This window comes from Solenopsis invicta, chromosome 4 (genome assembly GCF_016802725.1).
Source record: "Solenopsis invicta isolate M01_SB chromosome 4, UNIL_Sinv_3.0, whole genome shotgun sequence".
Classification (NCBI taxonomy): Eukaryota; Metazoa; Arthropoda; class Insecta; order Hymenoptera; family Formicidae; genus Solenopsis; species Solenopsis invicta.
The window spans coordinates 8,246,941-8,274,809 of record NC_052667.1 but is presented as its reverse complement, the minus strand read 5'-3'; the positions used below and the strand labels follow the sequence as shown (position 1 = coordinate 8,274,809).

Here is a 27,869-nt window from a genome sequence, read left to right as displayed (position 1 = left end):
TAGTTAAATGAGTAATGAGTTCCTTTTAATCTTCAGAAAGTATCATAAAAGATTTATTTTGTGTTCCCAAGTACAACAGGGAATGTCCGTTAAAAAAGGAATTCATATAAAAAAAGTTTTCTTAACGTTAAATAAAATAAAAATATTCTTTAAAGTAAAAAAAATTCCGGAATCTTTTTCTGAAGGATACTTTTCAGAGGCGGTCACCCATCCAAGTCACAATCGCTTCCAACGTTGCTTGATTTCTACGTACACAGGAACTACTACCTAATAAGTGATAATTCGTGAACACTTTTTGTATACAATAGCACTGATAGATCAGTATGTTATTAATAAAACATATCATATTAAAGTATACTTTTTTGTAAATGTGTAAAAAGTTACAGTTTTTTGATTTTTATAACAAAATAGTAAAGTCGACTACTCAGGATTAGAAGGATGCAAGCACATCGACAAGCGCTAATTTTTGAGTCACAAATTTCTCTCAAAGTAAACAGCCAAAATTATGTCTTTATAAATAAAGACATAAGTTGGCGAGTTTCGAGCTACCTACGTTACTGAATGTATTCGAGTAGTGTTGAAAATATTCAAAGAGTTCTCTGACAAAAATTTCGAAGCTGGTGTCTTGAGAAATCTCAAAAGTATTTGGAAGTCGATGAGAAATTAAGTTTAAAATACAATTTGCATGCGCAAATTTAAAGAAGATGGAGTCCCATGTGGCTACCCAGAATCATTAAAAAGATCTTAAACAGATTTTTCTAATCATGTTTTTAATCACTAAGAAAAATGAGCTGATTTTGAATACTACATAATTTGTTTGAAAGAATTCATAAATAACTTTTTTTCAATATCTTTATGAACTTGTTCTGAACTATTATGCCATCTGGGTTAGGTGTAATTAATAAAGCTGACCATTGCTGATATTGGAAACGCATTCGATACAGCATGGTCAAACTGCATGAATACGCAAATACGAATTGATTTTTCAGTCTCCATTTCCCGTGTTTGTTTGCTCTAGTTCCCCGCAATTTTTTTCTGTTGCTCCGACAAATAAAAAAATGTTTGAGAAAAAAAATTTGTAATTAATGATTGCCGCCATAAATGATTTTGCAAGATTTTACCAAATCTATTTCACTGACGGAATAAAAAGACTAAAAGAGAGATGGATCAAGTGTATTGAGTTAAAAGAAAAATCTATATAAAAATAAAACCAATTTTGTTCAAAAATATAACTGTTTAATTGTTAGGCACAAACTTCATTAAACAACTCGCATATTTTATCACAAAATTGACTATAAATTTTGTGGTAATGAGTTTTAGACAACTTGGTAATCTATCAAATATTATAAATAACTATACATTGAGCAAAATGTTCAGAGAAAAAACGATCAAATTATCCTGTCAAAAAGTAACAAATATTTATTAATAAATATAATATAAATATAATAATTTATTAATAAAATATATGTAACAAACATATATTTATGATAATTTAGATTGGACAAGAGACCCACACTCACAATTTATTGGGAATAAAATCATCGGAATGTTCGGAAATGAATAAAAAAAAAACAATACCTGCTCATCATCTTTTAAATGGATAATCCATTTATTTTTGGTCATTTCGCTGATTTCTTTCCAAATGAAGCGTGATGGATTTTTATCCGATCTAAATAATCATAAATATCCATTTGTTATTTTTTGAAAGGATAATTCGATTGGACGGTTTTCTCAGTGCAAGAATTTTATAAATGTACAAAAGACATTTTATAAATTGCTTAATAAAAATTACAAGAGTTATAAAAATTTAAGATTTTTTTTCATAAAGTTATTTACGCTTGTTGCAAAAATTCATTAAAAATATCACTCATGCAAACATTCAAATTACTACTGCATCGTCGAAATCGTTAGTCGTAAAAAAAAAATACAAGAGATTGATTTGGAAGATCATGATTTGTTCTATTGTTACTTTTAATTTATTTCTATAAAACAAATAGATTAAAAATAACCTATTCATAAAACAAATCAAGATCTTCAAAATCGATCTCTTGTATTTTTTGTATAATTAACGGTTTCGACGACATAATAATTTTTATGTTTGTATGAGTGACGTTTTTTTTTATAAATTTTATAACTTACAAGCGTGAATGACTTTACGAAAAAAATTTCTATTTTTTTCGCGAAACACATGTCTCATGTTTTTCTCTACAGAATGTCAGCAAATTAAAAAAAAAAGTAAAAAAATAACAATGTTTCAAAAATGCCCTTTGCTGAAGGGCACTTTTAAAACATGGTTGTTTTTAATTTTTTTTTTATGTGAAATGTGCATTATATAGATTTACAAATAAGTGTCAAAAATACTTTTTTTAATATTTGAAAGAAGTTGTAAAGAAGAACATTCAATCAAAGAATGTTAGTTTCAATTTCATTGCTGTTTTCTTTTTTTTTTCAAAAACATGTTTAAAAGAAGCGGTACCGAAAAAGCGAGAATATTCCCTTAGGATACTATTAATTGACATACTAACGTGTGGTTTAACAAACGCAGAGTTTACGATACGTCTGTGAAGTGTCTGTCAACCGCGATAACGATGCAATAACATATATTTCCACTTTCTACACGATTGAACGCTTCTGAAACTTGATTTATTCTATTTGAACTCACTGACGGACACGCTACGGAAAAATTCCGTCGGTTTATCGGTTTATCAATTATTTCGGTATTTTACGATGTATTTAGAAATATTGCTACAATGTATTTAGAAATATTGCTATAAAGCATAATTGAGTCACAGATACTTTATGTAATCCCTCCAAAGTTTAATTCTACTATCGATGTTATTTATTAATTATTAAAAAACTGCGGTTACTTTTTAGACGTACGAAGAATATTAAAACAATTTGAACGAACGCATGTAAAAAGACGATCAAATAATTTATTATCAATAAGATTTTCTTTTTCGTTTCTTTTTCGCTGTCACAAAAAAAATGAATAACCTTTTTACGCTAGAAAAAAAAATCCAATCATTGATTCTGTTTCAGATTCAGTTCTAAGTTAAATTTTTGTTTTTCTCTTTCGTAGGGGTATGCATATAACATCAACTGGTTCAACGTTAAGATCTAAAGCTTGAATGTCCTCAAAATCAAACTGCGTACATTGACCCTTGTAAATTTATAATGAGTCGTCATTCACGGATCAATGACCCCCTATAGTCTGCTAAATTTAATCGAGCTATCTCATTAGCTCGTCTATAAGATCAACTTTTAATTCAGTAATCGAATAAATGTTTTGCCTCTTAAGCGAAGCTAATGATTCATATAAGAGAGGAGAGCTGCTTAATTAATGCTTCATATAGGAGAGGAAAACAAAAAAAAGTAGAATTGAAAAATTAGTTTAATCTGCATCATGCATAATCGAACATTACAGGATAGATTAAATCACATTTTAAAAACATCAGTGCACAGTGTGGATTAAAACGTCGGAATCAGTAGACATAACATTTTCTATACAGTACAGAATACAACATAAATTTTCAGTAACATTGCAGAAACATTACATTGCGAAGTTGCTATTACTGGAATGTTCTGTGCTGTATAGATATTTTCGTGACAGCAGCCTGACATTTATATTCTCCATGCATTTTTCAAGCAGGATTTAGTAGTAACTAGTTAAAAAGTTAAAAATTAAATAATAAAATTATAAATTTAATAACTTTTAATTTAAAGTTAATGCTAAATGAGTTAATTTTTAACTACAAGTTATTTTTAAGATACGTAAATTTCAATTTTTCCCCAAGTTAGAAATTTATTTATATATAAAAGAAAAAATTTCAAAAAAAGAAATTCCTACATAAAAAAAAATAATGTTTCTTTGTTATCTCATGTAAACTTAATTGATAAATTAAATTATTTTTAGGATGCATATTATAATTGTTTTGAATAATCTGGTTTCAAAAATTTACAACTTTCTAATTTAAAATAAATGACGCTTTTTAAAAATAACTTGTAATTTAACTTCAATTAATTTTATTAAACGTAAATTTTAATCAAGTTAATTTTTCTTTCAACATTTAATGCAACTAAATTAATTTTGTAAGTCGCTTAATTTAGTTAAAAAAGTATTAGCTCATTCTGATTTTGAGACATAATAGAGTGTGAATAAACGTTGTCAAATTTTATTCTTAGCAATAAAAAATGGCGATAAACGTTTAATTTATTATTTCGATCCGCTGTGCGGAGTTTCCTTAACATTGTGCACCGGTTACGATCATCTCGAACGTTTCGTACGTCGACCTTATTCAAAAATTTCGTTTCCGCTTGATCCTAAATTGCGTCATCGTTTGCGAACTAGCGCGACGGGTGGGACCTCAATAGCCTCTCGCATTATCATGTCAATGTCAGGCGAACGTGGCTTTTACGTCGATAAAATTCCTCCGTGTTTGAATACGAGGCACGTATAACCGGTCTCATGCGATTTACGTGAATTCCTCGACGATGTACTAATTCGCCGAGGATGAGAGGGAGGAGCGAGAGGCCTTCGAGCCTTTTCGCGGATCCCCTTTACTTTCCAACGCCAGAATATCCGAGATTTCCAGACATCGAGAAGCGTTAAAAGGACTCCACGTTTTTTTTTTCTTTTTCAGAGGATTTCCCCGAGAAAATCGATCTCGAGGCGCGGAGATTATTGCAAATTCTGCCCCCTTACGATCCCGGGGCGGGAGGCGTCAGCGCGGAATGCAAACGACACGCCAATATCTTTCACCAGGAGCTCGCGAAGTTCACGCTGTGGGCGCTCAGAAGTAAGTCGAGCTACTGATCTTACGAGTAATAAACTCTCTAATCTGAAGTCAAATTACACAACGGTAATTACGGAAGTTTCGCTCCAAGAAATTCCTCTTTCGGAACGATTATGAGAACGGAACTCGAAACACACGTAATATGTACACACACAACGTTGATCGGCGGGCACGAATTTGTATTTAAGGATGTTTTTTGTGACTCTACAGACCATCTAAAAGTTATCGAAATTTAAAAACTGCGAGCTTTTTAGGATTATTCTTTTCTTTTTTCTTAATCAATAACAAAAATTTGATCGTAAATGCTCAAATTTGAACTCTGAAGTCAGTTATAAAGATGGCTTGGTTTATAATGGCTTATACAGCGAAAATGATTTTGTTAGAATTTTAGGCAGATAACTTTTAAACGAGTAAGTGAATCCAAATGAACTTTTGCAAATGTGTATTAGAGTTTTATTAGTTTTTAAAAAATTTGATTTAACTTCAAATATCACTTCCTTATCAAATTTGCAAATAAATACTACAGAACGTGACTGTAGGTGAGAATCAAGAGCAAACAAAAAATCAAATGACTTTTAAATAACAGAATTTTTCTCAAATTTTACATAGATACGGAAACGTAATAATAGAATAATCTACAATGAAATTTTTAAACTTTGATAACACTTTAAGATGTGACACATATACGTCCTTAATGATCTTTCGCAAGCTACCCGAATAATTGCCAGAATGTTGTATTCGTAAACGAGCATTAATGCCGCACGATATTCCATACTCGGCACGACGGATTTGGCAACGATTACTTGGACATATTGCGATCGTCGTCAGATCCACTCTTTTCTTTCTTTTTCGTCTGAATTCACCTTGCACGTGTACAATCACCAATGTGTAGTATTTTTATGTTATTACGAACGACGCAGGTATCGCGCAAGCATTATTATTATTATTATTATTATTACATGGCATACTCCCAACGGAATAATCTCTGTCGTCAAAATTTTACGCCGAGTTTACTTGCTCAGTGATATTGATTAAAATTTTGTAAAAGATATTTCAAAGAATTCCCTGATTTTCCACGAATTTTAGTCAATATTCCAAGTAACATTAGAAAATTTGTTTAATACACAGCTTTGAAATAAATTTATTGTATTATATTTTTTAATGTGTTTCTTAATTATATAATTGCATAATCACAAAGGAAAACTAGTCGAGTTTGGAATATTAAATTTGAGAAAGAATTAAGAAGAAATAATATGTGTAAAGGCCAGTCTCATCAACTCCAATTAACTTAAAAATGTTTTGGCTCTACAATACTGATTAAAGTTACCGTAATTAAAAAATTGCAAGCTTCTTAAATTTATTCTTTTTTATCTAAAAAAATTAGATTGTAAATGTCTGAATTTTGACTCTAAAACCAGCTACAAAGAAAACAATAAAGAATTCAGCTTATAATCGGTTTATCAGTAAAAATAATTTTTTATTGCAGTTTTAGATAAATAACTTTTAAACGAGTAAGTGGAAGATCCAAATGAAACTTTACACAAATTTGAATTTTATTTAAAAAAATATGCTTTACTTTGTAATGCTGTTTGTTCGTCAAATTTACAAATAAATGATATAAAACATAATTTTACAAAAATCAATAACAAATAAAAATTAAATAATTTTTTATCCAATAAAAGAATTATGCTCAAAGTTTACAGATACTCAAACATAATGATAGAACAATGTAAAACATTTTTTATTTTTGATAATATCTATTTTGAGATGTGATACAGACATCTTTAAAAAAAAGTCAATTAAATTTATAAATTACCAATTGCGAAACTTAAAATTAATCGTATTATGTTGTCTCTTTTTCATTTTTTACAATTTAAAATTTATTTACGTAAAGAATATAATATTGTGTTTATATATGTACATATTATTTTACACAATTTTAAATAAAAAAGTATACATTGTTTTAAATAATAATATGTAACTATTAAGTAATAAGTTCAATTAATGTAATTAAAAAATTATATTGGGAATAATCAATTTTATTATAAGTTTTACAATTGATACGTAATTCACAAATTTAATTGTTCGACTTTTTAAGTTAATAAGAGTTAGAATCAACTCTTACTTCATATTGTTTTTCTTCTTACTGGCATATAATAATCTCATAATCGGCAACACCTCTAGCTCACTAGAAGCACAGAATTTAAAAACGGCAATTTAAAATGATGTATCGTCCTCCATTGTCATTGACTTTTAAAAAAATTGGCAAGGGAACGTATGTGGATGTATGTCATATTCATTGTTAATCAATTGTCGATATTTTGTATTATTAAAAAAAGAGATCAAAGAAATAATTTTGTCAGAAAAAACGGATAGAATTTTAATATAAAAGTAAAATTCCAAAATTTATATCCAGTATCAATAAAATCCTATAAAAATCTGCGATTTTTGAGAATAAATTCTCTAAATAAATTCTCGACAAGAAATTCTCTAAAAATTTGGGGTTTTCCCGGTAATACATAAACACTCCGTTGATACGATGAACATTGTAAGGATCCTCACGTCCTCACGATCAGAGGAAGGTGCCGTCTTTCTATTTTCGTAATATTGATCGCTTTTAATGTTTTAGTGTACGACGCGACCGCAAAAGTGCCTTCCGGTCTGCTGAGCGGGAACGTTAATCAATTCGGCGATTTTGATGAATGTGTCGGTGTCGAGGGCAAGGATGGTATTCGAGGACAGTATTGTCTCGCGCATTTGCAGCTGGACGTCGACCAGTCTCGACCGGACCTCAAGTATCTACATCGCCTGATGCATTCGCATTACGCGTTTCGTAGCAACATGACCGACGTGAGTGTATAATGTGTATTCTCGGGATGCGGCACGCGAACCGACGTGATCGATCGTTTCGCAATCAATCACCGCATCTTATCGCGATATCTCACGTTCGCGAGCGGAACGGCCGATCGCCTCGGCATGTAGAATATCAAAAGTGTGCTTGAGGATACCTTGGCTATCCAATATCGGCTAAAAGTTATTCAAATTTTAAAGCTGCAGGCTTCTTAAATTTATTTATTTTTTTTTTTGTAATTAAAACGACAAAAATTTTGATTGTGAATTTTTATCCTTTTAATTAATTGTAATCCAAATTTCGACCCTAAAACCAAGTTCGAAGAGTAATAGAAATAATTTGATTTATAATAGTTTATGTAGTGTAAACAATTATATTTGGCTACAATTTTAATACTTAAATAAGTTTTACATTTTTTTAACGAGTGAGAGAATCAAAATAAACTTTTTCACAGATATTTATTAGAATTTTATCGGTATATATTAAAAATTTGATTTAATTCGAAATGCTACTTTCTCATCAAATATTAATAAGCATTACAAAAAGTGGTTTTACATAAGATCAAACAAAAAATTACTTTTAATAAAAAAAATTGTAATCAAATTTTACATAGATATTTAAATGTAGTAATAATAAAACAATCTATAAGCGTTTTTTCGTACGAGTAATACTTCGAGATGTGACACATAGGTTAATAAATGATCATATTTTGCAACCATTCAAAATTTTAAACAAGTGAACGAATCAAAATGAACTTTTGTACAAATATTTATTAAAATTGTATTGGTACATGTAAAAAATTTGATTTAATTCGGAATGCTACTTACTCATCAAATGCTAATAAGCATTACAAAAAGCGATTTTACATAAGAATCAAAATCAAACAAAAAATGATTTTTAATAAGACTGCTCAAATTTAAACAAAATTAAATCTAATAATAATGAAACAATGTATCTTTTTTTTTGTACGAGTAATACTTTCAGATGTAACACATCTTTAAATTGTTCGCCATTTATCCGTTGACCCTTAACGATCGAGATCACTATTAATTTCTAGGTAGCTATACGAGTATCGATATTTTAAGCGAGAATGCCTTACAGAAATACCGTTCATTTTTCAACACAATGTATTATTGGACAAAGCGATAAAATTAACTTAATTAGATTCGTGCGCGATAAAGTTAAAAAGGTAATTTAAAGTCTCAAATATAAAGATCTACATTCCCGAATAAAAAATATATTTCCATATCGGTATTTCCCCACGAACATAAGGTTCCTAGCATTTTAATGATTTGACAAGTCATCGTCGGCGCATACGTTTAATCTGTTTAATGAATATGTAATAGATGCACGAATCCTGCCGCACAGGATTTATGTAAATCATCAGTAGTCGGATGTCGACGGATAAAAGACGCCCAGTGAGCAATCGCGATAAAGACGAGCAACATAGTGAATTTTAAATAAAACGGGGAATTACGTGAAAAAAAAAACAGTTATTCGAAAAAGAAATGTTCGAGTCTCCGAATTGCTGGAGACTTCTCTGTTAAATCAGTGATAGCTGGCGCGGACGATGCTAGATCGTTCTACGCTCTCGAGCAATAAAAATTAAAACCTTAAATAGAGAGGACGGAAAACGGTTGTGAGATAAATGTGAGGTCACCAGACATCATATCCCATATAGTTTGCATAAAATTATTTAGTTTATTACAGCTTTATTTAGACATTGATTAGCGGCCATTAGTGTTCATTACGTTTTTATTAAAGCTGAATTTTACAAGTAATAATGATTTTTACAGATGTATACTCTTTACGTAATTTTAAGAAATTCATGTTAATATTAATTTTTTAACTTGAAAGCCTTTAAAAATGTAACTTTTAAATAATGTAATTGAATTTAATGTGTGACGTAATGTATGTTGAATCCGACATATAAAATTGTGTTATATAAGAAAGAGGATCACGAGCCAGCTTGCGTTATCACATTCTATACATGTTTTAATCTTTGCTCATTTTTATCTCATGATTCATTAAGCTATAGCATTTTAAAGTAAAATAAAAGCATTAACAAGCATCAATTTTCAATTTTATGTAGAAAAAAATATTTTTAAAGCAGTAACATTTGTATTAATTAAAAAAAATATTTTAAGCTTTAAAATATTTTTTTTAATTAATACAAATTTTCTTACTTTTTATTTTGTAGTGAATAAAATTATGTACCATTGTAAAGTTATACACGTACTTTAAAAATAATTTTTCACAATAATACCGATTTTTTGTGTAAAAATTTATTTTTACAAAACGTTTTTATCTTCGAAATTAAATAGTTTACAAAAAAGAAAAGATAAAACATTATAATATTTTCGATATTCATTCAAATACATATTTTCACACTTTTTCGAAGACTTTTCTAAATTTAACTTTTTAAGAAATGCGAGAATAAATCGCAAGTATTCCCGAATTTAAGAACGGTAATACGTATGTACAGAAATGCGATAAAAAAGTAATGTCTTCAATCTAACCGTATATAATGCGTGCAGCATTAGGGGCCCTTTAAAAAATGATGCCTTATGTCATACTTAATTTGTTTATTATTAATATGTTACGCCTCTCCTGATAGCTAGAGGTTTGAGTTTAATTTAGAAGTGAGAAGTTCGTTTCTGTAGATCTGAAAAATATGAATACACAGAAATTCGTAACGTTATTCCCGAATACTCAGATTTCATGAAATAAATAAATAAAATAAATAAATAAATAAGTGGATCTTGCAAGATCCAATAAAAATTTATTTATTTCAACGTATTGTGTATAAAGAAAAAGATCGCACAATTGATTCACTCGATTTTAACGCCATTATTCAACGTAGCAATAGAATAAAAAGCATAAATGGCCTTAATTGAGGTTCTTAAGTAAACGTGAAATAAATCATTCAAGAATGTAAATTAACCATGCAGAAAATTTGTTTTGCTTAGATATCGATAATCCGATTACATAACAATACAGAGAATAATACGCTAAGCGTGCATAATCTGTCTGTAGAAAAATCATCTGCAATATTGCGTATTGGGCTGACGCTAATATTTATCATTCGGATATTGTTAGCTCATAACGATACTCAAGAGCATTAATTATTATTGCCTGACAAATGCATCAATTACTTTGTGAATATCTAATTCCGCCTTCGTGGAAATATGATTTATAAAACATCTTTGTCTCGTTTATTTATACCTCTCGCAAATGTTTTTAATAGGCTTATGCAAAAGAACCTGTACAACAAGTAAATATTAAAATGCTCGTCGATAATTATTTATGCAAAATCTCACTGAAAATGTTGGAAAAAATTCTATTATCATATCAGCTACGCATAATAAATGGATAATAATAAATATCAAGTTTCTTGAATGCTCCTACAAATAATGTTTGTTTCTGCAAGTTTTTCTCAATTGTTATAAATATTTATCGAAGTGAATAAATAATAATTATTCTTATAAACGCACGGACGCGCTTAGTGTAAGAAATTTAGAAATTACTTAACACGATTATTTACTAATTATTAATTTTGTGATACAGTGAAAAAAAGCATTATATTAATTTTTACGAATATAATTTGTCAATTTTTATTTTACTAATTAATGGCATATTATTTTACAACGAGTTAGTATTTGTTTTTTAAATAAACTGTAATATATATACGTGAAAATTGTTTATAATTTTATAACATTCTACTTTTGTTACGCAATACATTTTTATAATTATTTTTTTTTTTATTGTAATACTAAAAATAATGAAAAAACAAAAATTGTAATTTTTAATATTAGTACTCATAATAATTATGAAAAATATTATTGCGATTCTGTGTTTAATAAAAAACCTTTATTACATATCGCAGTATATTTTGAAGATGTATTAGAGAGATGTTTATGATATCTATTTGAAATGTATCTGGAAGAATGTTTTTAAGAATTAATTCCAACTGTAATTGCACCGATTATTTAATATGCGTATCAACTAATTAATACACATATTAAACGATCGATTTAAAGATTATTGATATCATCGATAAAATAATACAATAAAACAATATTACACAAAATAAAATGAAAATGAAAAAATAATAAACAGAAAATAATATGTATTGTATTTTGTTATAATTACAAATTTGTTGTGACTATTATTCTTTCGAATTATTTGCTCAATAGAAATCGATTCCAGATTTATTTTTTCTGAAAAAAAATATTTTGTTATTAAAATTACAATTTTAGTTACTAACAGGGAACGATCCCCAAATCAGAAATTTAAAAAATTATGAAACTTTGACAGATATAAAGTAGATGGTGACATGTAGTAAATAACATTTTGCTGCCTGACTTCATCCTGAAGGATTAAAATTGATCTCTGAAGATTATTCATTTCGATAAATATTTATACAAAACTTGTAGAAACAAACATTAGTTGTAGGAACATTCAAGAAACTTGATATTTATTATTATCCCTATTATGCGTAGCTAATATGGCAATAGAATTTTTTTTAACATTTTCAGTGAGATTTTGCGTAAATGATCATCGACGAGCATTTTAATATTTACTTTTCATTTTTATTTCATATATTTCATATATTTTTACTTCATACGTTTTTATATATTTTTTATAATTTTTTAAACAAGAACTAAGTTTTCTAATCGATAAATCTTAAAAGAAATAAATTTTCTCTCTAAAATTTTGTTTTTTCTCCTTTTAGTGAATAATAAAATAAAAATAAAAAGTGGGTTAATTTTCATTTTTGATATTGATTTTACTTCTTCAAAGTACATTCAAACAGCAAAAAAATTGTTTAAAAGTTTACTACATGTCAGAATATTTTATATGTACTGTCAAAATTTCGTACATTTTTAAATTTTCGTATTAGAGGCCTTTCCTTGTAACTGTTTTCTATTACGTGATGCAATATTACAGATCATAAGATTGTTTATTTTTATTTTCAGCCCGGCCACAGAGTGCCGCGTTTTAGCAGCTTGAATTGGGCCATATGCACACCGGCATCATGTACAGCCCAAGATGTGAAGGCCTCCCTTCAACATACTATCTCGAAGTACACGGCTCAGACTGGTTTCAAAATCTCGTTGCGAGTAGACCAGAACATGTGCCAAGTGAAGAACGAATTTGTTCCATCAAAGGGAACTATCGCCACTAGGTAAAAATATATTTGTTTGAATCATGTATGTAGTTTCACCGAATTCGATCAACTCAAATTTAATCGGTTAATTAAATTTATGGATTGCCAACTACAAAACTTAAAAATAATCTTTCCCAACTTTATAAATCAATTTTAATTCATTTGAACACATTTTAAATTAAAGAATAGCAATTACGTTCATTTCAATCTTATATCATAGATTAAAATGAATTACGTGACACGCGAAAACTTCTTTTGGATTGAAAGAATAGGCATCACTTCATTTCAATCACGTTTCGTGGATTACATGACCCGCATAACTTTTTTTGAATTGGAACAATAGAAATCCCAGGGTTAGATTCAATTCCATTTAATAGATACAAGGAATTTTGTAATTTTAACTGTATTGAAATCAATTGTAAATATTATAACGATAACAAAATTGTCGTTAAAAATTACAGAATAGACGCGCTGGAATATTTTTAAATTTGGATGGATTCATGTCTCCATAAAATTATTTTTTAATTCAAATTGATTTGAAAAATTTGAAGCTAATTCAAAAATGTCGAAATGAGTCTATTTCTTTTCATTTCAATTGATTTTTGTTTACTGGCTTGCAAAAACCTCTATTTTTTTTATGCATTTACTGCAAATCTTCGCGAAAGTAAAAATTGCTGATCCCAAAGATGAATGGAACAGTCCACTTTAAATTAATTGAATAATTTTCACGTTACTTGTTTCAGTCTTTTCTTCGTCACCATACTCGTCCTGACTCTCGTAGCCGCGTTATACGATCATCTCGAAATACCGGCTAGCGAATTGCTCTTATCGTTCTCTTTGAAGCGCAACATTCGGAAATTATTCTCGTTGGAAAGACCGAAAGGCGATATAGAATCGCTCCATGGTTTGCGATTTTTAAACAGTCTTCTGCTACTTACAGCTCACAAGAGCATGGCCATTTTCTTTATGCCATACATGAACCGAACTTACATGAGCGAGGTACGTTGTAAATTACCTATTCTCAAAGACAAATGATATCAACTCATAAACGTAAAATTCAATTAAAAAAAAAATCGTATTCTCTTTTACATAAAACAAATTCGCAAAATTATAATCCTTTTACAACCCAATGAAATATTTTTCATATATAACTATACAGGGTGATTATTAATGGTTATACTCACTTTTTACCATAGGAGCACGTATTTGTAATTTTTAATATAATATGTTAGAAATGCGTATCCGTCGGTAAATCATGCTCCTATGATAAAAAGTAGGTACATTCATTAATAATCACCTTGTATATAAATGATTACATACAATTATACAAAATTATGTCAAATATGTATACATATATAATTATACACAATTATACATGTTGAGAAAACTTAAAAATTTCATACTCTGTTCCCCTATATTCATAATTTAGTGTCGCTTAATTTCTGATATCGCAAAACCTTGCAAGCGCGGTCACCTAGACAAGCCATAGTCACACCTAGCATTGCTTAACTTCTGCGATTACAAAAACGGTCACAGTCCAGTTTGTGGCGGCTGTCAACAATTGCTTGCCTCAAAAATTATACGAAAACAATAAAAGTTATCAGAAAGACTAAACATGTATTGTATAATTACTATATATTTTTTATAAATATAAAATTACCGTTTTTATTGATTTTTATATATGCAGAATAGCAAGCGGAATAACATATGAAAAGACTTGTTTTTGCTGTGTTCGGGAGAAATTAAAATAGTTGTCGTTTTTCTATAGATGTCATTTCTTTGAAACGAGAAATCCGATGCTAGTTAAAATTAAAACACATGACAAGAGTGCAAAAAATTTTAATCAACGAGGCAACATATGGCGTCGCAGTTATTCACAAGACAGGTCGCTATTCTATATGTCAATGCTACAGAGCATGATGCGTTATTTGGCATTAAAATTATAAACTATAAAAATATTGTATTTGACAATAAAAATATTAGACGCAATTTTCGTGCAGTAACTATTACGCAGAAACTAATTTGAACATATTCGTGCAAGAATTTTTATTGAGTTTTTCAAATATGCAGAACAGCATCTGGAATTTTTCTGTTATTCGTTTATATAACATATTTATAAAATATATACGTATGTAGATAAAATAAAATCAGAATCTTATCTTTTATATATAATTATATATGTATATACAATAAACTATGTAGATAGTTTGATATATAATTATATAAATTTATACAGGAACTATAAAGAGGTTTTATAATCGTATATAAATATAAATCATTATAATATATTTAAAATATATTGTATATAAGAATTAGACACATTATATAAAATTATATACAATATAATTATATATTAAATTATACATATTATATTTGTATACAATTTTACATAATTAAATATAATTATATGTGAAAAATTTTTTAACGGAAAGTAAAATATATATATAAAGCATTTTTGGAATATAATGTAGAATATTATTTTACAAAGATTATATTTTTATCGTATGAATATAATATTTAAAATTTTATCTATGCACAGAAAAAAAAATAGTATGAAATTAACAATTCATTGTTTCGTATATAAGCAAGAATATAACATTTTCCTGGTAGAATTTATAATCTTAAACAGACATAATTTGCTTACACGAAGAAAAGAATTTTCTTTATGTAAGCAAAATTATGTCTGTTTAAGATTATAAATTCTTCCAAGAAGATTTTATATTTTTGCTTATATATGAAAAATTATCGTTCATTTTCGAGTAATGTGCATTGGTGACGACGATCGACGGCGATCGATTAATTGAAACATCACACAGAAAAAAATTATTAAATCAACAATTCATTGTTGATTTAATAATTTTTTTCTGTGTGATGTTTCAATTAATCGATCGCCGTCGATCGTCGTCACCAATGCACATTACTCGAAAATGAACGATAATTTTTCACCACAGTTTTTAGGTAAACCATGGACAGTCATAGGACGAGCGGCCAGTCTGTATACTGATCCATTCATTATGTTATCCGGTCTATTAACAACGTACTCGTTCCTAGGTAAATTGAAAAAGACGGGTAATTTGGACATCAAGAACGAATACTTCTCGCGCTTGCTAAGGTACTGATGTATGTCCCAATAAGTAATAAAAAAAAAGAGAAACGATTCTTTTCAATATATACAATCCGTTCGGTTTCAGGTTAGTGCCAACTCTAGGAGCACTGATATTATTTTGTACATACATTATGCCGTACATCGGATCCGGACCGCAGTGGCCGCTAGTGGTAACCAGTCACGCGGAAGTCTGTAAAAAAACGTGGTGGCGGAATTTCTTATTTATTCACAATTATTTCGGATTTGAAAATATAGTAAGTGAAATGCGTGAGTAAACCTTGTATGCGCGTAATATTATTTAATAAGTATCTAATATTCTAGGTATATTCTTAGAAGTAGTAACAATTTATATTTTTATTAAAATCAATTCGTTTTTTAAGCAAAAAATGGCGAAAACTAAGTTTAACAATTAATAATAATGTTCATATAATATTCTAGGAATATTATGTACTTATAGGAAAGTAATAGCTATTAAAGATGTGCAAACTATTCAAATCTAAAGCAAATCGATTCTTACTAGTAGCTACGCAGAGGATAAAAAAACAAAACATAAGAACGATTAACTTTAAAACAAAGTTCAAAAAGATTGAGTCATTTTTTTTAGAAATATTAGCAAATTTTATGATCGATGCGTTTAACTTTAAGCTCGTTCAAGAAATACCAAAGAGAACTTTCTCAGATTTTTTGGGACATTTTTCAGAAGTGTGCTCAGAAAGTTTACATATTTTTTTTCAGAATTTTTCACATATATGTTAATTACAAAATATTCTAAGATTTCTAAGATTTTTTTGTTCTATACTTTTAATGAAATGTTATAAAATCTAAAAAAAAGTCAAAAGTACTTCTTTTAGAAATTATGGGATGAGAAATCTCAAGAATACTTCAGAATTCGCATGTATGAAAAATTCAAAGAGAAGATGGTAGACTTGCTGAGTATTTTTTAAAATGTTCCAATTCGTATAAAAATTATGAGAAAAATTTTCACCACAGTAAACAGTCACATTTTCTGCTTTCAGTGTCTTACGCACACGCACCATATAGGTATAGACACGCAGCTGTTCGCGATTTCACCTCTGCTGGTGCTGTTTCTGTATAAAAAGCCAAAAATGGGGGCCATTGTACTCTGTGTAATAGCCTCGATATCTACGATATTGAGATTCTATGTCACATATACCAAAAATCTCAACAATTACGTGTACTACGGCACGTCGTAAGTAAATCAACATTTGCGTTGCAACAAGAAAAAATCAATTCCGATTATGTATTATTCATATCCCATTCTCTCACGCAGGATAAGACAATTATTCGACACTGCTGATTACTCTTACTCATTACCGTCGCACAGATTGACCGTTTACATCATCGGTATCTTCACGGGTTACTTGCTGCGAAATATACCCAAAGATTTTAAGCTGAGCACAGTGAGTGGTCGTTATGTTAATTGTAAGAAACTGAGAAAACTGCCTGATCGAGTTATACATATTTTCAAAAAGTAATACGGATATTTATGATCAGATAAAAATCCGATCATCGAGAATAAAACCATCTGAGCATTCATGATGGAAATGAACAGATTATTCGAAAGATAAATAGATATTTCTTTTCTGTTCATTTTCGTTCGTCAATCGATAATCTCATTCTCAATGAACCTTGATCGAATTTGTCCGATTTGAATCATCGTAAACATCCGTATGTTACTTTTTAATAGGCTACTTATTGAGTCTCTGGACATTTTTTTCAGTGTTTACGCGCGGTGCACGACACTCGCACAACCAAATACACTAATTTTAATGTTTTCAGACAGCCCTCTACACTGGCTGGATCGTGTGCAGCTTAATGTTCCTGGCGGCTTTTATCGGGCCTTCTAAAATGGGCTCTATCGATTACGTGTACAATCCGATTCACGCGGCTATTTACAACGCGTTCGCTCCCATCGGATGGTGCAGCCTGCACGTTTGGCTAGCAATAATGCAATACACCGGGAGTTCAAACGGTAATTATCGAATCGTCGCATTAACATCGAAAAATTAATATTTTACAAATAACAATGATTAGAGATGTGCAGAGACTTTTTTAAGGTTGAGTCGAATGGAATTTTCATTTCTTTGTTCAAATCCGAATCGAATTAAATTCGAGTCAACCGATGATAACTTTAATTAATATTATGATTATTGTTACATAGAATTTTTTAATAAACATACAGATAATAAAAAAATGATATTGATTAAATACAATATACCAATTTTAAATATAAATTTATAAAATTGTTGTTATAAATGTGTCATTCGTACTTCTTTAAGTCTTTTAATATACAAAATTCAAACTCTTTAAATTCGAAATTTTCAAATAGTTTAGATTTGAGTTATACAGGTTCAAATCCGAATCGAATTTTATCTGATTCGATATGTATTCAAATTGTTCGCACATCTCTAGCAATTATCTTCGAATAATGTATTTCGAATTACAGGATTTTTGAGCAAATTAGTCTCTTGGCGAGGATTTCTTGTTACCACAAGGATTAGTTATGCTATATATTTAACGCAATTCCCAATATATTTCTACAATGTTGGGCAAACTCGCACCGCGGAGCACTACGAATTTTTCAGAGTAATGGTAAGTGTTGTATTCAAAACAAGTTAATTAAATTTTTTCCAACGTCTTGCTCTCGCCTTTTATTCATACTTGACAAAATTATTTAATTAAACACAATATTGTTTTAAACGTCTGTAATTTGTTTCAGCTAAATATAAAAGAGATAGCGTGGATTCTTTTCGCATCAATAGTGCTCACGCTACTGTTCGACACGCCGTTCCAGAATCTAAAAAATTACATATTGAAAAAACCAATGTTGGAAAAGGATGTAACAAAATCATCCAAAGTTGAGTAATATCCATTTTAACTATTTTTAATTTTAATTTTGACCAAATATTTTAGCTTATTTACAATAGCTCGTCTGCAGCTTTGTACATAGCGTTTTATAATTAAATTTTTAAAATAATTTAAACATTAAGTAGAATGCAAAATATTAGAAAAAAAAAATTATGATGAAAAATTAGATTTTACAAAAATTAATTCAAATTGTTTCACATAGGAAAGTAATCCTAATTACTTTCCTATGTGAAACAATTTGAATTAATTTTTGTAAAATCTAATTCTTCATAATATTTTTTTTCTAATATTTTGCATTCTACTTAATGTTTAAACGCATCCTAATGCGTAGAAATGAAGTGTATTTATATTTAAACAACTTTTTTTTTAATGAATATTCATCGACCTCATTATGTAATTAGCCCTCAGTTAACACACTATATTGAATTCGATATTTTGCCACACGTGGGTATACCACACCCGATCATTTTGAATTGTGTATATCTCGGTACGTAATGAATAGAATTTGAACAATTTTTTAAATTACGCGATACGCCAAAAAATCAAGAAGACTAAATAGGTGGTAAAACCGAGAAATTGAATATATTCGAAATATTCAGAAGAAAAGGAGTGAATAATTTACAAAGCATTTTTGTAAACGGCCCGGGTGTACGACACCCAGTGTGTCAGCTGAGGGTTAAAAATATTTTTACTATACCTTTATATACATCAAATATGACCATAAAAAATTGTAAATATTAGTTTCTCGTTAATTTTCGAGCAATAAACTTAACAAGGAATATTTCAGTGAATCAATGTACTGTCATATAATTCACGATACGAATGAAGATTAATATTGTATGTTTTATAATTCCTGTTCTTGCATAAGCTCTGAAGATATTAATTAATAATGTAGAATATTTAAAAAAATATAAATAATAATGGAGACCAATATTTTTTGTAACTACATATCAGACGTAGTTAATGGAAAATGTAAGGAATTATAGTAATTTAATACTATTAGTATTAAATTATTATTAGTACATTTACTTTATAATAAGCAAATGGTACAGATTATTTTACGTATCGATGAGAAAAAACGTGATATGAAATGATTTCACGTACAAATATTTTCTGACTAGAAATTAAAAAATTATTCAGAAAATCATGGTCACTAAAATGTAATTATTTTATTAATTGTATTACTGTGTTAATAGTATTAAATTAAACAATTTCATATAATTTTATCATGTTTTCTTTACTTTTATACATATTACATACATCGTTCAAGAAATACAGCTTACATATATTTCCTCTTGAATACGATACTCTGTTTTCACGCGGAACATTGCATAAAATAAGATAAATATTTCATATTCATCACAATAATATACATAAATACACATACAGCAGAAGCTTAAAACTAAAGTCTACTATTTCGAGCTTCATTAAAAAAAAAAAAATTTTTACCATACAATGTTCCAAATATAACCATATAATTGTTACATCTTTTTTCCTATATAAAATGCTTCTTATAATATTAAAATAATTGATTTACACAAAGCTGCCTTAGAGTAGCTCACAATAACTATGACAATTTAAATGTATTTACATAGCTATATCCATAGAAGTGAAATATACTTACATGTATTTTTTTTTATTGATTTAAAAAAATAGATAAAAGAACAGAGAAATGTTTGTATCGTAAATATTAACAAAAAGAGAATTTCTTGGTAGATGTATAGTTATGTAAACATTTCAGGAAAATTATTTTAAGAAATAATTTTTTATGTATTATAGAATTGCAAAAATTATCACATACGGCAATTATCTAATCCTACATCCTTAACAGTACTCATTCGCAAGATCAGTTCTCATTAACTTCTTTTATAGTGATAGTTACGTACGTTTTATAATAGATGGATGATATTACAAGAAAGCTCTAAACTGAGGCTGATTTAGCTGAAAATAAAAGCATAAAACAATAACTGAAAGAAAGAATCAATAATTGGAGGACAACAAAATAAATGTATTACTATAATAAATAAAATACAGTTCTTGTAATCATCTCCTGAATAAAGTAATATCTAAACGCTACAACTTTTAATAAGCAACATGTCAAATGTATTTAATTGTGCCATATTATACGAATACGATCACGTTTGATAGGAATATATATATATATATATATATATATATATATATATATATATATATATATATATATATATATATATATATATATATATATATATATATATATATATATATGCAATTAATATATTGCAATAACGCATATTTATGCGTTAATTATCAATTATAAACTAGTTATAAATGCATCAGTGGTACAGCAATATTATTTGAGTACATGCAATGTATTGCATAGTACAAAAATCGAATAGATGCTGAAAAAATTTTTCAAACAATCGTAAAATTTTATATTAGATATATAATTTTTTTTATAAATAAAAATATGTAATTTTCCTTATCAATAAATATGTAATTTGATTATACAAATATGTTATTTTCCTATCATATCTCTTTTATACTGTAATTTTATACATCTAATTATATTTATGGCATTAATAGAACTGATTTTTAGAATATACAAAGCATACGATAATATAACTGTTAGTCTCAGAACAACGCGTGCGCGCGATAATGAATCGAATCAGTTACATTGTCTTGCGTATAATCTAAAAATTAATAAAAGTTAATAAAGAGAAGTTTAGTAACTAAATATTACATGCAGCCCATTCTGCACATATCTATATTAAATATGTAGTTGCTGAGAAAGCAAACAGAATGTCTACTTGCATATAGATGTCTACTTCTTAGGAATATATCAGTATATTTTAACACGCAATATTTCATATTGCATTATTTGACTTAAATATAATCATAAATAGCATTTCAATGTTAGATCATAAGCAGAGAAATGTCTGTAACACAAGATTTTTAAATTATATTAAAACATGAATATTTGTTTACCCACTTATCGTATTCACTACATTACAATATCGAATCGTAAATACCTGTTTCATAAACTCCTGAATTTCGGGCTTACAATAAATCCAGAAGTTTACGAGAAATCTCTATTCGGGAATATAGCAGGCGCTACCAGCGACCATACATAAAGACCCAAGCACATCCATGAAGAAATAATCTTTACCCACATCGAAGCAGTGTTGGCATTTAATGTCTCCAGATTGGAAACGTTCGGTCTGTTAAAATATCAATATATATATAGAATGACATTGATGCATATTAAAATATGTATAACGTAAAATAAGTTTAACGTTATAAAAGATACGCACTTGTACCAATTCGTAAGTGTCATCATAACATATAAAGTGGCCAGGGCGAACATGAGATGGAAGAAACTCCAATTATACGCCACTTTTTCTTCCTCATTGTCCCAAACTTTGGCATCGTTCCCACCTTCGGCATCGGCATTACGTCCTTCTACTGGAGTATAATCTGGTTACATTGAGCAAAACGAGAAAGAACGTAAAAGAAAAAGCTACTAAGTTGCAAATAAAAATACTACAAAGCAAACATTTGGCTTTGGTAAATGTGTCTTTGACAACATGCTGTAAAATGCATGTGCATGTGTAGATATCATTTCTTATCACGTACATTCTAAAATTGTAGAAAAATTTTGAGATTAACTTGCAACATCCGATACTTAATTTTAATATTACAAAAATTATGTTTGCAATAGCAAATAAATATAATAAAAGACAGTAAAAGTAAACACACACTAACTACTGAGTAAATCTAGTTATTCATACCACATAATTATAAAATGTAAAAAATATTTTCTATTATCAATATCTAAATCATTCAGTAACTTTATTTGTGCAAATATGTAAACATATGGGCATATATTATTAAAGATAAAAATAATGATCATGATTCATGATTAAAAAATGAATTCTATTTATAAAGTAGTGTGTGCCTACCTTCATTGCCGATAAGAGACTGCTCTCCCGCATTCCTAACTATAGAAAGATTAATATTTAATACAAAAAGAGGTAATAGATATTACAATGCATTTAAAAAAATTTCATAGTTAAGATTTCTAAAAAAAAAGGAAATGCACGTTTTCAGATGAGTATAGTTACTAAACACACACAGCAAACATTCAAATATTTACCAGCTCCATTATCCTGAACTAATACATTTTCGGACATTGTAATCTTCGATGATTTAGACGCCGTACGTAAAGAACTGTATAAAACGCAACTAAACCATATTATAAGTCCAATGATGCTCTCCTTATCAAACGTAACGCGATTTTGTGAGGATAAGCCAGGGATGAGGCCAGGATTACAGGCGCGATCTATAAGTTAAATAATAACAATCAAGAATAAAATATGAAGATTGCTAACCAATAATTAGTCTCTACCTTAAATTATCGGCATTTACCTGGACCGTTTGATATACCGCTCCACGTTAGATATACCACGTACAATGTTACCACAGAGGACTGAAGAAGTCCGGATCGTGGCTGATGTTCTTGTACAGTTGGTAAAATTGACACAATACCGATAATGACGCACAGAATCAAATTAAATGAAATGAAAAACTTATTCAGGGCACACGTACTTTGCTGTAAATACAAAACAGATAATTATATTCTGTTTTTTTTTTCTTTACAGTTATATCAGGGTGTTTACCCAAATTTTGTAAAAAAGTTCCCTAAGAATTCTTGAATTTTTCAGGAATTCTCTATTCAAAATTATACAAATTACAGAATTTTTTAATGCAGCTTTGAAATAAATTTATTGTATTATATGCGTTTTATAATGTTCCTTTTAATGTTAATCATACAATCACAAAAAAAAGCCACTTGAGTTTCGAATATTAAATCTGAGAAAACGCTAAAAAAAAATAATCTAAACTAAATGGCATATAACGATCTGTCCGCGATACACAGATCTAGTTGACCAAAACTACAATTCGAAAGATGATTAAACACATAACATCAATGTAGAACATATTGTGTTCTATTGTCATTATAACTCACAAGTCATATGAAAGCATGAATGTATATGCAATATTTATTATCAATTGCTAATATTTTACATTTCAAGATAAAATAATCAAAAAAATGATTTTGGCAGGAGATAAAATTTAAATTTAAAAGTAAAATTCTAAAAATTTTCCCATGATATCAATAAAATCTCATGAAAATCCCATGATTTTCAAGAATAAAAAGAGAAATCCTCTAAAAAATTCTCCTGATTTCTCTTTATAGTAAACACCCTGTAGATAAAGATGTATAATTAATGATCTCACATGTGTATAATATATGTAAAGTAGCACCGCTCCGGTAATAGAGATAGCATAATTGAAGAAAGTTGCGCCCAACAATGCTGCGTACCTAAACGTATTTCATACATTTGATAATAAAAACATCTATACCATACAATTGTGTATTTATATTATAGATCTTTACCATCCTTTCGATTCGGTGGTCTCATAATTTCCTACCCAAGCGTCAGCCCAGGTATGGGCGAAGTCAACGATCAGAATCAATTGGATAATTATAAAAAGAAAACCTCCAAGCATCCCGAAGTACATCCATGTAATTCCAAATGAGTTTTCTGGGATAAAAAAGGCGCCAATAATCCCACCGATTATTAAAAGATACTTGATTGCCCAGAATCTGAGAATACATATCATGTAAATATCACGATTTACGTTACAATTTTAGATGTAATATCGTGATTGTGATTTACCCATTTTGTATGGGCGCCCGTGGATCCCGTGAACTTCTCACCCTGATCATGATCACGGACATCAAAAAGAAGTATAAGGCGAGAATAAAACATATTCTATAAACCGCCAAATAACCGACTGCGTGCTCACAATCAAAAGCAAAATTCGATGGAACGTAATTAGAGCTGTTTGTGCAGAATGGGACCTGTTTTAAAAATCACACAATTAAATAACAAAGTTTATAAAATTAAAAAGCTAATTACATTAGAATTAAGCCCTTCCATTTAATACGTTTTTTTCTTGCGCTTTAGTGTATTTGTGGATCTGTTGCATCTGACAGTATTTTTCCTACCTTGAAGTATTAAAGAAAAGGTAAAAAAATTCATGAAACATCTATCAATATTGTAGTTAAAGATTTCATAGCTATTATATATTCTTAAGAAGAAGATTATGAAGAAGTGATTTATGGTTTATAAATTTTATGCTTCAAACCGCACTATGAGAAAACATGGAAAAAAATATATTTTCGTCTATATAGGGAAGAGTGGGGTAAGTTAGACCTATTTGCAGTTTTTAATATCTTTAGGGTGCAAATAAAGTCCGATTGTAAAATCAAAGATGTCGTTGGAAATAATTTAATTCCCTTCATTTTTCCCTCAGACCATTTTGATGTCTCACTTGTGTTGAACTATAATAAAAATTGTAAAAACGTTTTTTCCAGTCTGATTTGAAACCAACAGCTGGTCCAAATTGAGCATTTCTATTTTTACCGACTTTTACATAGAATTTTAAACTATAGTTTTTATTTTTTTAACTGTCTAAGTAATCATGTTATAATTAATATTAATAGTTTAATTTCCAAGAAATAAGGATGCTGCTTTAGGAAGGCTATATCAGTGATGGCAATTTTTCTCTACAAGAAAAAAATCATACTATAAATTTATAGACAAATTAGTATCTCAACTATATTATAAAATTGCAATAAGAAAAATAAATAATAAAGAAAAAATTATATGTAAAGCGGCGGATACGAGTCAGGCGCGATAAAATTAATATAAAGATATTCATTGATATTTATAAAATTGAAATATTCGTTTTGGGTCTTTCTTTGAGCCATCTTCAACTCGCATATTTTGATATCTTTTCTACAAAACTTCCCACCTCAATAATAATGTATAATTGTACTGCAACCACTTCCAATATATGTCAAAGATGACTCGAATGAAGAATTGAAATACAATACATTTCAATTTAAATATCAATAAATGTCGTTTTTTTTACATACCATTTATCATGCCTGACTCGTATACGTCGTTCTACATTTAATTTTTTTCTTCGCCATTTTGGTGATTCTCTTTATTGTATATATTTGAACAATAAATAAGTTACATAAACTAAGAAAAAATATAGTAATTAACTATTTATAAATCTAAATAAATTACAAAACAATAATAATAAAAAAATATAAGCAATGGAAAAAATAACAAAACTGATTGAGATTCAAACTTAGGATCTTTCAATGTTATTCATAACTTCTTACTCATCCCTATTTAGTGATTTATTACTGATAGTTGTCACCACTGTGTCTTTTTCTCTGAGTGCAACATTAATTCACTTCTTACTTTAGATTTTGTTTCTAATATTACCTTTTTGAGAGCACTTTCAAGACCAGGAGCCAGAGTAATACAGGCGGCGATGGTACCCAGCAGCAAGATCAGTGCATACATGATGCGAGTGCTCGTGCTGTTCCTGCATGAGGGACATTGGGAGCAACAGAAACTGCAAGCTGCGCTGCCACACAAGCATGCAAGCTGTGACAAAAAAGAGCAATGTAGAGCCTAAATTCCTGAAGTAATTTGTAAATCAATAAAACAAAAAACATAATAATACATATTTCATACAAATAATACAGTCTTATTTTAACAAGGTTGTAATATTTTTATCATCTTCCATAGAGTATTTAAAAATAGCGTTGACACTTTACACTTTATATGTATATTAAAATCAATATGAGACATGTATATATGTAATCAAATAACAAACACAAGTAATTAGATATTTAACAACCCACTTGTGTCTCTGCAAACTTTTCTACGACATGTATCCAAGTGAAATTGTAATAGTTTCAATTGCGTTGAAAGAAATAAAACAATCAAGCCTAAGATGTCTTTGTCCACAGAGGCAATAAAACGAATGTAACTGTTGTTGAGATTAACCATGGAATGTAACTGCAATTGCAGTGTATTGTAATAAAACGCTATAAATATCGCTGCCTCGAATAATTTCAGAAAAAGGAAAAACACGTTGACGTTTTCGATAAGTGGAGAGGAAAGTGGGAGAGAAAGAGTTTAGGAAAGATGAATCAGAGATACGCAGTGGTTATCTCTGATTCATGTCGCCCTACCTGAGCCGTTGAACACACGAGACCCATGGCGAGTCTCCCGTCGTTCGAGCTACCTCACGGAAGAATGAGACAATACGTCTCGCGGAAGACTGGAAGAGACGCGGATGCTGGAGGCGAGACCGAAATAGAACAGAGTAACGCGAGAAGAACAAGAAGAAACGCAACAACAATAGACGCGCACTGACACTAGCCACCAGTAGGCAACTTCACGCGATCAGCTGACCACGACGTCTTCAACGTAACTCGCCGCCAGGTGGCGCGCTTTGCGCCAGTCGCTTTTTCTTACACATGCGCGTTGGAAACACATAAGTAAAGTATGAAAGTCACGAAAGGGATGCTTTAAGCACCCAGTGTTTACATGTTTCCAAAGATTTTCTAAAACTTAATCAAATATCAGATATATAGAGTATCCCGAAATTCGTTAATCAAAATAATTTAGCCAGAAAATTCCCGAAAAATTAAGTAAAAAATAATTTTTTGTAGATTTTTATTTCAAGAAATACCTAGCAAACTAAAATAAAATCAAAGAAAATTGTAATTTATTTTAATTTATCCAAATTTTCGTTTTAAAGTCCCGGAGTAGTTTTGAATTCAAATGAACTCAAATGAATTGAAATAATTTAAAATATTGAAATAAATAATATTTACTTCTAATATAACATTATTCATATATAATATTCATACAATATTCACCTAACAGAAAAGACTTTACGAAAAGTCCTTTAATATTGAGTAATATTTCACGAATATTATTTAATATTTAAACAATATTATGCGCTTATTTTGATTTGCAAATTTTGGAACACCCTATATATCTATACAGAAGATACATATGTATTATATATATGTATATAAATATACAATTATAAATATAATTATAAAAATAACTAATCTCTAATCTGGTGCCCACTAGAAACTTGCGCCATATAACATATACACCACTGGATTCG

The 27,869-nt window shown here is 29.0% G+C and overlaps 2 protein-coding genes across 6 annotated transcripts in view; one reads left to right on the top strand and one right to left on the bottom strand.

The window, feature by feature from the left end:
- Positions 1 to 20,236, top strand: part of LOC105198276 (O-acyltransferase like protein) — a 41,641-nt gene extending 21,405 nt beyond the window's left edge. The window contains exons 2-12 of the mRNA XM_026137066.2: positions 4,641 to 4,796; positions 7,423 to 7,643; positions 12,624 to 12,832; positions 13,558 to 13,813; positions 15,766 to 15,926; positions 16,006 to 16,174; positions 16,937 to 17,130; positions 17,212 to 17,341; positions 17,721 to 17,913; positions 18,388 to 18,533; positions 18,661 to 20,236. Of these exons, the coding sequence (XP_025992851.1) occupies positions 4,641 to 4,796; positions 7,423 to 7,643; positions 12,624 to 12,832; positions 13,558 to 13,813; positions 15,766 to 15,926; positions 16,006 to 16,174; positions 16,937 to 17,130; positions 17,212 to 17,341; positions 17,721 to 17,913; positions 18,388 to 18,533; positions 18,661 to 18,807 (1,982 nt within the window). The 3' untranslated portion in view covers positions 18,808 to 20,236. The remainder of the gene's footprint in view (positions 1 to 4,640; positions 4,797 to 7,422; positions 7,644 to 12,623; positions 12,833 to 13,557; positions 13,814 to 15,765; positions 15,927 to 16,005; positions 16,175 to 16,936; positions 17,131 to 17,211; positions 17,342 to 17,720; positions 17,914 to 18,387; positions 18,534 to 18,660) is intronic.
- On the bottom strand, positions 20,028 to 27,154 carry LOC105196287 (probable serine incorporator). 5 transcript variants are annotated; one of them, XM_026137060.2, is made up of 11 exons: positions 26,920 to 26,946; positions 26,162 to 26,326; positions 24,536 to 24,720; positions 24,253 to 24,462; positions 24,093 to 24,177; positions 23,220 to 23,403; positions 22,948 to 23,133; positions 22,754 to 22,792; positions 22,106 to 22,268; positions 21,824 to 22,012; positions 20,028 to 20,750 (listed from the first exon to the last, which is right to left on the bottom strand). In XM_026137060.2, the coding sequence occupies exons 1-10, from the start codon at positions 26,944 to 26,946 to the stop codon at positions 21,871 to 21,873; spliced, it is 1,386 nt and encodes a 461-aa protein (XP_025992845.1). In that variant the 3' UTR covers positions 20,028 to 20,750; positions 21,824 to 21,870. The 5 variants fall into 5 exon arrangements, with proteins under 5 accessions (XP_025992845.1, XP_025992844.1, XP_039303658.1 ...); XM_026137059.2 differs by lacking the exon at positions 20,028 to 20,750 and adding an exon at positions 21,131 to 21,730 and having other exon boundaries at positions 26,920 to 27,154; XM_039447724.1 differs by lacking the exon at positions 20,028 to 20,750 and adding an exon at positions 21,131 to 21,730 and having other exon boundaries at positions 22,106 to 22,256; positions 26,920 to 27,154.
- Positions 27,155 to 27,869: the final 715 nt, after the last annotated feature.

Excerpts from the sequence above, each read along its gene's own strand:
- LOC105196287 (XM_026137059.2), bottom strand. The coding sequence starts at position 26,946 with ATGGGTCTCGTGTGTTCAACGGCTCAG. Across the intron at positions 26,327-26,919 it reads TCGTGTGTTCAACGGCTCAG|CTTGCATGCTTGTGTGGCAG; the intron begins GTAGGGCGACAT and ends TTTTTGTCACAG. Across the intron at positions 24,463-24,535 it reads CGGGCGCCCATACAAAATGG|ATTCTGGGCAATCAAGTATC; the intron begins GTAAATCACAAT and ends ATGTATTCTCAG.